Source organism: Stigmatopora argus, chromosome 10, assembly GCF_051989625.1.
Source record: "Stigmatopora argus isolate UIUO_Sarg chromosome 10, RoL_Sarg_1.0, whole genome shotgun sequence".
Classification (NCBI taxonomy): Eukaryota; Metazoa; Chordata; class Actinopteri; order Syngnathiformes; family Syngnathidae; genus Stigmatopora; species Stigmatopora argus.
The window spans coordinates 7,077,806-7,088,903 of NC_135396.1; the positions used below are offsets into that span (position 1 = coordinate 7,077,806).

General features: G+C 38.0%; 1 protein-coding gene across 3 annotated transcripts; it reads left to right on the forward strand.

The window, feature by feature from the left end:
- The first annotated feature begins 1,253 nt into the window (after positions 1–1,253).
- Positions 1,254–8,863, forward strand: kcnab1a (potassium voltage-gated channel subfamily A regulatory beta subunit 1a). 3 transcript variants are annotated; one of them, XR_013303539.1, is made up of 13 exons: positions 2,876–2,955; positions 3,346–3,425; positions 3,896–3,940; positions 4,165–4,209; positions 4,388–4,431; positions 4,504–4,590; positions 6,463–6,548; positions 6,889–7,009; positions 7,105–7,199; positions 7,321–7,441; positions 7,956–8,044; positions 8,237–8,584; positions 8,663–8,863. XR_013303539.1 is itself a non-coding variant. In XM_077611199.1 (12 exons), exons 2-12 carry the CDS (start codon positions 3,361–3,363, stop codon positions 8,324–8,326), a joined length of 888 nt encoding a protein of 295 aa, XP_077467325.1. In that variant the 5' UTR covers positions 1,254–1,298; positions 3,346–3,360; the 3' UTR covers positions 8,327–8,863. The 3 variants fall into 3 exon arrangements, 2 of the variants coding, with proteins under 2 accessions (XP_077467325.1, XP_077467324.1); XM_077611199.1 differs by lacking the exon at positions 2,876–2,955 and adding an exon at positions 1,254–1,298 and having other exon boundaries at positions 8,237–8,863; XM_077611198.1 differs by having other exon boundaries at positions 8,237–8,863.
- Positions 8,864–11,098: the final 2,235 nt, after the last annotated feature.

An 11,098-nucleotide genomic window follows, 5' to 3' on the forward strand; every position in this document is an offset into this window, starting at 1 on the left:
CAACAAAAACAATCTGAAGGTGGAAAAGTTTTTGTTAATTACAGTGCATGCGCCACAAATACCCTCTTTCTGATACTGTACTATAAATATCCACATTTTACAGACACAGCACACCTCTAAAATTAATAAGACTTGATTTTAATGAGTAGAAACATCATAACACAAGCTTTCATTTCCTCCATTAATCTCAGGTTCTATTTCCAAAAGTGAATTACTCCAATGTAAAATGCTGACTTAGGAAATAGACTTTTACAGTTATACTCAAAACAAATTGTTGTTTCATATTAAGTCAGAGGTTCTAACAATTACAGAAGACAATGGAATTATTATGCCACATTAGTTGGTTATTTCGGCATATCAGTGATCCGACTACAGAGGCAGTTTCAGCAAAGACGGAGTGAATCTTGATGTTGTCAGCATGGCGGGGGCATTTGGGAAAGTCATTAATGTCCATTCTGTGTCAAATAAAGACACGTTTAGGCAGAGAGAATAGCTTCCTTGAAATGGAAGTCTTGTTATGCCAGATCTGTTTAGAAGAGCGATTGCAGAGGTTTAACATTTCAATAAATATTTGATGGGCCAGGACGGGTTCATACTGTCAAGGCATGTGTGTGTGTACGTGGATGCGCACTAAGTGGTGATGATGTGCGCCTTGAAGTGTTTTCAAAAGCCTTTTGAGACAAATTACAAATGAAGAGTATCGGCATACAGTTGCTAGAGAGCTTGTCTTGACTGAATATCGTCATCAAAGTTGTCTGATTTTAGCTCATCGGTAATGGTAGTCTCATCTAATTTTCTCATTTTCTGAACTGCTTTAACCTCACTTAGGGTCGCGGGGGGTGCTGGAGCCTATCCCAGCTGACTTCGGGCCAGAGGCGGGGGGACACCCTGAATTGGTGGCCAGCCAATCGCAGGTCACGAGGAGGCAAACAGTCATTCACCCTCACACTCATTCCTAGGGGCAATTTAGAGTGTCCAATCAGCCTACGAGGCATGTTTTTGGAATGTGGGAGGAAACCGGAGTACCCGGAGAAAACCCACGCAGGCCCGGGGAGAACATGCTAACTCCACACAGGTGGACCGACCTGGATTTGAACCCAGGTCCCTCACTGTGAGGCTGACATGCTAATCACTCGGCCGCCCGGTAATGGTAGTTGGATTCTTATTTCATTGTGACATAGTAAGCATGTAAATGAACGATAGAAGCTTTTTTGCATTCCACTGAGTTAACAAGATCTCTTCTGTTTTCTGTAGGAACCTGGGAAAGTCAGGACTGAGGGTATCTTGCTTAGGACTTGGTATGTAAACATTTTTGTCTAATTTGTTACATGGTCAAAAGTCTTTTATTCGGAAAGAGTACCCCATTAAGCCAAAGAGAGAATGGGTTGAGATTATACCAAAATCAACCCGGATGTGTGTGTGTGTGTGTGCATGCGTATAAACAGAAATTTCGACCTGTGGCTAGTGTGTTTCATGGCTACTTTCAGGGTGCCCTTGTAAAAGGCAATAATTGCCCCCAAAATTGCTTGGAGCAGTAACATAGTTCAGCTGCCCCCTCACTTTGACATCTCTCACTTGACTGCATGCCTATCGGCTGACTTTGTGGCACAAAAAGACAAAACTGTCAATGAATAAAATTTACAAAAGTCCTCTAAAAAACAAGCTCAAAAAGTTAAACAACACTTTCAGTTGAAACCATCATCAAGCATGACAACACAATCGGAAACGTGGTTTATCCATTATAATACTTTGTACTGAATGAATGAATACTACTTTGAGATTTGAATATCACAACTCTCCCTGTTTTTGAAATACACAAATCATAGGAGACTTTGTCATAGGACAACCCATACCTTTAAACCCATTTCTGGAGAACATGGGAGTTATTTTTGTTCATTATTTGCACCCAGTGAGATGAGACTTATGTTTCCTGTCAAGACAAAAGAAAACAAAGCCAAAGAAATGATAGGTGAGAACTTGCTTGGCACAAACAGAAACCAACATTTGAAGCGACCTGTTGACGTGCCTCCCAGCTTCAGGAAAAAGCTTAACAAACTTATCAGATTTGAAATTGTTGCATAGCAACCTTAAGCACTTTCAACCCGCAGTTAAAGAACTGTTCAACGCTCATGGGGATTCAATTTCCATCAAAAAGGAAAAAGACTGTTGATCCCATACGCGCAGTGGCCTTGGCACTCGAGCTTTGCAAGGTTTTCATTCCACACTAAGCCTCCCACTCAGATACAATGCAATGACTGGACATCCGCAGCCGTGATTACAATTTCACCAAAGTGGAAACAGCTTAAAGGGCTGTCAGAATACACACATGCATGCACGGACACATAAACATGGCTGCGAGCAAGCTTTTCAGAACGCATTTGACATGTTTGTGCAAAAAGTAGAAAAACTACAGAGTTGGGGGGAATGGTGGAAGAGTTGTTTGCACGTCCGTCTGACAGTTTTGAGATGGAGAGTAGGGTTTTATAGCAGGGACGACTTACATGCTATTTCTGTTGCAGGGTGTTAAGCGACACTGTAAAGTCCTTGTTCTCGTTCTGTTTTTCCCTACAACAGAGATGCATTAATAATTCAGTGATGAAATTTGCTTTGCTTTTTTCTTTGCTTGTGGGCCTTCACCTTTTGCACGCCATCACCATTGTTTACCCGCTAATCAGCAACACATAGATGCCCACTTATTATGCAGACTGTGAGGCAGTAGATACTCTGTCACACATGCAGCACGATTATCAAGTGCAAACAGGGGGTCACATCTGCTGATCATTTAACACAGGAAAAATCGTTTCTGTTGGAAACAGGGCAGTCATTTTCTGGGTCAAATCAGACAAATTGGTGCATTTTTTTTCTCCATATTATGCTACTTATGGTCTAAATGCAATTGTCACTGTTTTCTTTCCAGGCACATGGGTGACTTTTGGGGGTCAGATAACAGATGAGGTATTATATCATTTCTTACCTTTGCTCTTTTTTTGGTGTGAATGAATATGACACTCATTGAAATAACTTTGTGTCTAACAGACTTTGAAAATTTGGTATCTTATTTGTGAATTTTATACCTATTCATGCTCAAAGGAACCCGTCGGCTTCACAGCTCTGGGGTCATGGGTTCAAGTCCTTCTCAATGCTCGGCTTTGACTTGAAGTCATTGTTTCCTCACTGTTTAATCAAATAATGCATTATTGGCATACAGTGTTTGGATAGATTCTTGCATATGAATACCAATTTCGGTACAATGCTGTATCCTATCATGGAAAAAATCTTGGTGTTAAAATAGGTTTCATTAGATATTTTTTTTAGGCCTAATGGTTGATTTTTTTCCCTTGCCAGGTTGCAGAGAAGCTGATGACCATTGCCTACGAGAGCGGGGTTAATCTGTTTGACACGGCCGAAGTTTACGCGGGCGGCAGGTGTGTGTCGTGAAAGGATTTCTGGTTCTGAGTACATTCACAACAAGAGGCTTTTATCATTGCCAACTGGGGATTACTTAAGTTGCAAGAGAAAGTAATATACTGTAATTTCATTTCTGCATTCCTGCAAGCGTTTGAGTTCGGTTACATCATTATTCATTATTTTTCCGTTATTCATTAAAGCAGCTGTCATTGCCTATCTGCATGCAGGCAAAAATATTTTACTCATGAATTCTCCAAATGCTTTCAAGAAGAAAAAGTCGGCACGTTCTTTTAAAATAAAAGCTTATTGCATTTGTGTTTAATTTTTTACTCTTATTTTTTTACATTTATTGTTGATTAAAACCAATTACTTCACACTTTCTGTTCAGGGATGCATAGGAATGAGCATTTGTCACATTCCTGTCTGCTTGGCCATTTTTGAACAAACGTGCCACTAATTCTTGTCTTTTTATTTGCTTGGCTTGCAGAGCTGAAGTGATTCTTGGAACCATTATCAAGAAGAAATGCTGGAGGTAATAACAATATTTTTGTATATAAATACTCACATTTCATGCAGTCAATATAGTGTGATGACAAAAAAAACGATGCCACTAAAACATGATTTGCTGACTAAAGTCATTGATGAACTGAAGAAAAAAAACCTAAACTGCCTCATTCATCCTAAAGGCAGAACTTAGTGTAAGTCTTAAAATCATGCAACAACCATCATTTACATTTCCCTCCTTTTCTGCTGTAGGCGATCCAGCCTGGTTATCACAACCAAACTTTACTGGGGAGGAAAGTAAGTATAGTTTCATATACTCCACCTTATACTATCATACATGTATTCAATCCCTATTCACAATTCACCTTTCCAATCTACTCTAAACTAAAAACAGCAACAAAACAATTCTTATGCTAACTTCATATATAATGATTTTCCAATATATTTTAATAATGACCTCTTTTTGTGCCATCAGAGCAGAGACAGAAAGAGGACTATCTAGAAAACACATCATTGAAGGTATGGCTAAAACATACTATAACTTGTTTGACTTGATAAGAACTATTTCCATATTATTACTATGCCATTCAGGTCTTAAAGGGTCCTTACAAAGAATGCAGTTGGAATACGTTGATGTCGTATTTGCCAACCGGCCTGACAGCAACACCCCGATGGAAGGTTGGTAGCAGCTTGAGTTAAATTTCAATGCAATAATTCCTATTATATTGACCCTAGCTTTATAGGAAACCAATTCAATATATTTGGAGTCCGTTATTTTTAACAACTGAGCAGTTGAAAGTTCCATAAAAGTGCAGCCGAGAAAACTTTAATTCCCTTTGCCAGCAACGTTTAATGATAGGCACAACAATCCAATCATTTGCCAGTATTCTGTAATGTACTGTGAACCATTTAGTCCAGCTGTTACTACTCTTACAACATAAAGCCAATGATTTATTTAAACAGGCTGGTTTATTGTGTGACTTTTTAGTTTTGTGGTCTGTATAAAACTGTAAAAAAAAAAGGACAGTAACTGTTTTAAACACCGTCAGTTTAGTGTGAGATTCTCTTTTATGTTTGAGTTTACACACAGACATTTTGGGGTGTCACTAGGGTGCCTCCCACACACCCATCATCCCCATGTTGTCACTTTTCTTTTCTATCGACTGGGTTGCATAATGTGTTGACAAAAGCTGCGGTTAGTCACGGCTGACGGCTGGATATTATTTTTATTACAGTGCATTTGCTTTGACTGCAGTCTGTTATTGATGTGCACCTTAAAAGCTCAGTGGTCATTTTGTGATGACCGCAGTACATCTTCCAAACTATGCATTGATTTGTGAGAAAGGAGTGTTTGTTGAGTTGTTCAATTCAGTGGCAAGAATTGCATGTGTAAGTAAAGAAGATTTAATACAGTGACAATGGTGTATTGATTCTCAGCAAGTTGTTGCTGTTGTAGTTCTACTTCCTCATGTCAGTTTATGATGCCTTTCCAAATTGCTGTCATCTTTGTTTTTGTTTCCAAGGAGTGATTATTTTGTTTACCCATCCACTACTATATAATTTGCCTTTAATTCTCACCAAAGACAACGAAAGAATCGATAATCCTCTTACTTTATTTCACCTGTTTTCATGATTTAGTGTATTCTTGTCATCTTGTTAGTAGAGAGATACATACTAGTCTCCTTGATGGCAACTGCTAATGTGCCCTTGAACATAGCCATGTTACCAAATTTTCACCATTCACAAGTATTTTATTTGATTTAATTTGCGGAATTGAATGTACATTTTCATTTTCTAAAGTTTTCTTTTCGTCTTACTGGGTATTTTTTTTCTTCTGTCCTGCTCTGTTCTTAACCTTCGGACAACATTGCCTTGCTTAGAAGCAATAAAATAAGGTTGAGGCTTTTACTGAGGAAGATTGTGGCATAATTAGAGTGAAGCCAGGATGATGATAAATGGCTCTAATGACTGTCCCAAGGCTGAGTTTTTGATGGCCTGTGTTGTAAGCACTATTTGAAGCTAATTGCATCATTATACAGGGGTGGCAGGCTTGAACGTAGGCTTCACATCGGAAGCTTGTTCGGTTTTTGACTTGAGGTCGGTAATCAGTTGCCAGAAAACAACACCCAAAAATGAAGAGGTGCATCTGTGTTGTCCCATTTGTATTCATTTTTTAGTTCATATCCTTTATAGACACTTAACTATATCTTAGGTTCAACTCTCAAAATGAGACCATCATGAGATACATTTACATAAAGCCTGTACTGGTATACATGCGTGCATGCAACAGAAAAATAATATTGTATGAATCATTTTTTTCTAAAATACAAAAAGATAAAATATCATATTCACATGTACAGCTGATTTTTTAAACACTGCTGAATTTTTTTCTCATGTTTTAAAGAACATCATAAAGTTTCCTTTTATAAGGAATGTATAAGCCATAAGTGATTAATCCAGCAATTTGAATGTAAAACGCCCACGCAAAACACATTTCAATATATTCTAATCCCCACTGCAATTAATTGATGATTTGCGTGTATGTGACAGAAATTGTCCGAGCCATGACCTACGTGATCAACCAAGGTATGGCTATGTACTGGGGAACATCTCGGTGGACGGCCATGGAAATCATGGTAAGTGTAAAGAAATATGTTTTTTTTAATAAACCAGCATATTAAAATGTGATTTTTTTTTGTAAAAAATGACATTAGAAATACCCATTGTTGACCAAAAATTGAATATTTTTAATTGCGCTACATTGGACTTGGAAGTGGATGGATTATTAATTTGCTCATTATAGTTTAGTTAGCCTAATTGCTATTTGATGAACCCTCTCGCTTCAATCTGCCCTGTCGTCATGTCTGTTCTCTTGTGTTTTTTTCCGCTTTTCCGTACAGTATTTTACATTAGGACAAAATGCAGACTAATGCATCCTTCTGCCTTCCAATTCTTTCCCGGCCTTTGTTCTTGCAGGAGGCTTACTCCGTGGCGAGACAGTTTAATCTGATTCCGCCGGTGTGTGAGCAGGCAGAGTACCATCTTTTTCAGAGGGAAAAGGTGGAAGTTCAACTCCCTGAACTCTATCACAAGATAGGTAAGCATTCTTTGCTGTCCACCTGTCATATTTTCCACTTTCCAAAATTGCTCTGTCGACATAAAGAGTCTTATTTATCTTCTCCTCGCTTGCAGGAGTCGGTGCGATGACTTGGTCACCGCTGGCGTGTGGCATCATTACTGGGAAATATGAAAATGGCATCCCTGAAACTTCCAGGGCGTCCATAAAGGTATGCACATGGATTGGATTTTTTTGCATTGTGTGTTATTGTGAGGCGGCAAGGTTATCATGTCGAGGAAAATGATATAAAGGGTCCATTTTACCCACCTTTACCTTTTTCTCGATCCTAGTCATATCAGTGGCTGAAGGAGAAAATTGTAAGCGAAGATGGACGAAAGCAGCAGGCCAAACTAAAGGAGCTTAACCATATTACGGAGAAGTTGGGCTGCACGCTACCTCAACTGGCTGTGGGTAAGACATGTGAAAAAAATGCCTATGCAAAACAAGAACAGCCACTTTGATTCATGAGTGCATCCACTTATTGGTTTTCTTAATTATGGGCTTGTGCTTGGGAAGATTTATTCCTTTGACTTGTGAGCAAAATATTAAGATTGAGGTCAAAAATTGTAGGTATGATCATGATTAAAAAACATTTTAAAATGAAGATGTAGCCTTTGAAGAGAACAGTTCCTTAGATGAAAGTCCAATAGTTTAATGCTAAAAACATTATTATTTATTGTTATTATTTATTGGTTATTTATTTGTCAGTTTGTACGCTTCGTGGTGAAGCTTTAAATCTCATTATACTTGTATAACAACAATAAAAGCATTCAATTCAATGATAATTGTGCAGAGATGAAAAAAAGACATGCAAATTGCAATCTGAAAACACATCCATTGAAGACAATTAAAAGTACATCAGGCAATATAAAGCAACCTTATTGACCACATGATCTCATACTTGTACTTCATCCTTTGTTTGCAGCATGGTGCTTAAGGAATGAAGGCGTAAGTTCAGTCTTATTAGGAACATCTAATCCTGAGCAGCTCACCGAGAACCTTGGGGCCATACAGGTGTGAGCACGCACTCATGCGCGTATATCTAACCTACACAACAATACCAAACTCACAATTAAAAGCCCAAACGCACTTAATGTGCTCCTTTCTGTAAACGACAATCTGTTACAAGTTTCCTTGCAATCAAACATTAACTTTGCATATTTGTTGCGTGCTTCTGCATTCATTCGTCGTGTGTTTAACATCCAGGTCCTCCCCAAGATGACCTCTCACGTGGTGTCCGAAATCGACCACATTTTGGGCAACAGGCCGTACAGTAAGAAAGACTACCGCTCCTAGACCTTGACCGCAGAACCCTCAAGAGGTCAAATGCTGCTACAGAGTTCTCACACAGCTAAACAAGGACCTGCTTCAGACTGGAACAAATCCCGCATTGCATGACCTTGTCTGTTTGAGTCATCCCGCTTGGTCCCGCCAGGCTCATCTCACGTGCGAACCTGATCAAACTGTCTTTGACGCTTCTAGTTTCGTTATCTTAGTCAACGTGACCTGTTTTCAGACAAAGGGAGCAACCTGTTAAGTTAGTCTAGAGCAGGGGTGAGCAAACTTTTTTTTTTATCTCATGAAGAAATGAAAACGTGCATCCCTTAATCTTGGCAATTTACCCTTGCACAGATACTGACACGCTGGAATACAAAACCTGACCAAGAGTATCCTTATCAGAGAACAACATTTTGAGATTCGACCTACAGTAGCTGTATGCGGTACCCGATTTACATTCGATCAAACTACACATAACATTGAACATCTATGAATTTCATACCTGTCAACCTCTGCCGATAACTGCCCTTGTAAATGATTATGATTCCCCTTACAAACCCCCAAAAAACCTTACAAACACCGTACGACTCGTACGGTGTTTGTAAGGTTTTTTGGGGGTTTGTAAGGGGAATCATAATCATTTATAAGGGCAGTTATCGGCAGAGGTTGACAGGTATGGAATTTGCAAAACGCCATGGCACCTTATTTTTTTATTATAATAACACAAAGAAAGTAGAGTGGCAAGAAAAAATAAGAATATTTAATCCTTTGGCAACAGTAGAATAGAACCGCCTAGATTTACTTCTTCGCCCTAGGGACATACTTTTTCATGTCCCTCTTGCCTATACAGTATTTACATCAATATACTATAGAGTAAATATATATTCATGCATAGTTTGAATGCTTTTATTGTCATTGTACAAGTATAATGAGATTTAAAGCTTCACCACAAAGTGCACAAATAACAACAAACAAAGGAATAATCAATAAATAAGAAATAAATAAGTAGTCACAACATACTTTAGGGCCTAAAGTATGTTGTGACAACTTACTATATACACCCTAAATTTTAGGTTGTAGCCCGCCTTTCACCCAAAGTCCGATGGGGTAGGCTCCAGCACCCCCGCCCCGGAATTGGCGGTGTTAAAGGAAAACGAACGAATATATTTATATGTACTGTGTATATAGATATCACATACACACAGTATATAAATGGACAAATGAAATGGTTCAGGTTTTCAAATGAGAAGGAACGTGTTATAAAGTGAATGTAAAATTTTGAAATGTAAAGTTTTATTTTACTAATAAAATATACTGTGCTATTTTTTTAAATCATTATCTAGTAGTGCAGCAGTGGTACAGAGGGCAATTGTCATTCAGTGTCCCAAGCCATATACAAAATGGACAGTTTGTACAAGAAAGGTTTAAAAATAAAAACTGTGCCAACAAACCCTTAAAGTGACGCACTGTGGCAACATAACTAATTCCATTAGAACTGATGAATTCATTCTTAATTTCCCTCAAAATAATGCATAATTTTACATGAATTTATTTTATTTGTGGTAAAGTTAATTAATTAAAACAACTGGTTGATCATGGAAATGCACAGTGGGCTAGGTTAAAGAACAGGGTGGGCCATACTTTTACCATCTCTTCTCTTGCTAATTGAATTTGATGAGTGGCAAATTATGAATATTTCCCGAAAAAAGTGCCTTGCTTGCAGCCATTTGAAAGTACAGTTTGGAGGGGGGGAATCTTTTTAATTTTAATACCGTTGCCCTCAAGAGAACAGCATCTGAGCCGGAAAAGGGTCTGCATCTATAAATTTTTTGCCTTTTTAGCAGAACTCAGCGGGATATTATTGTTACTGTCTTTGCATTAATAGCAACACAGCCTTGACTAAAATTTACAATTAATGTAAAACTTATTCACATAGCTGAAAATTATGGCGGTGGTCATGCCTGGAGCTTTTTTTTCCATCAAATGGAAATGAATTATGGAATTAGAAGCAGTAACAAATCTGAGGCATTTATATATGATCATTATGATGCATCGGGGCATTGGTGTGGCTCATATTATATTGATACATTTTTATCATAAACATAAGTGTCAAATGACTCAGGAAAGTGGTTGTAAAGGCCAATGCCTTTGGACAATATGGCAACTTTAATTAAACATGATGCTTGAACAAGAACTTATCTTAAACTATAACTATTATAACACTAATACTAATTTATCTGCAAACAGCTGCAGTTTCCTTTAGTTAGATGGAAAAATGTCGCCACGATGTGGTGAGTAGAGGTACTGAATGGTAGTAGAAGAAAAAGGTCCTTTCCAAGTGCATCTGTCTTGCAATTTAAAATGATCTAGAACAGACATTAATTCCTTCAGATTTCATGTACATGGCTTCCAGGCCGTAGCTAGTATTTTGTTCTAGAAGTACTGTTAGTCCTTGTCTAGTACTGTAGTGGCATTTGGAACTGTAGTGGAACAAGATATAGATTGAGAATGTAAGGGTATGCCTTGCATCATATCAATAAACATCTAGAGGCCTCTTGCATATCAAAACTGTATTCTACTGTATATACACGGCTTTTGGTTGATAAAGATGTAAATATTTATTTTTAATTTGTGTTGAGTGACTTATTCTCAAAAGTGTAATGTGGAGGACATTTCATTTCTTACAATAAACAGGTTAATTTGTCAATTTTTGGGAGGAGTATTGACTATTCAATGCAACTGACACAATAGTGATCTGAATATAATCATTTGACACACACAAAGAGCAAA

Excerpts from the sequence above, each read along its gene's own strand:
- kcnab1a (XM_077611199.1), top strand. The coding sequence starts at position 3,361 with ATGACCATTGCCTACGAGAGCGGGGTTAATCTGTTTGACACGGCCGAA. Across the intron at positions 4,432-4,503 it reads TAGAAAACACATCATTGAAG|GTCTTAAAGGGTCCTTACAA; the intron begins GTATGGCTAAAA and ends TATGCCATTCAG. Across the intron at positions 8,045-8,236 it reads AGAACCTTGGGGCCATACAG|GTCCTCCCCAAGATGACCTC; the intron begins GTGTGAGCACGC and ends TTTAACATCCAG.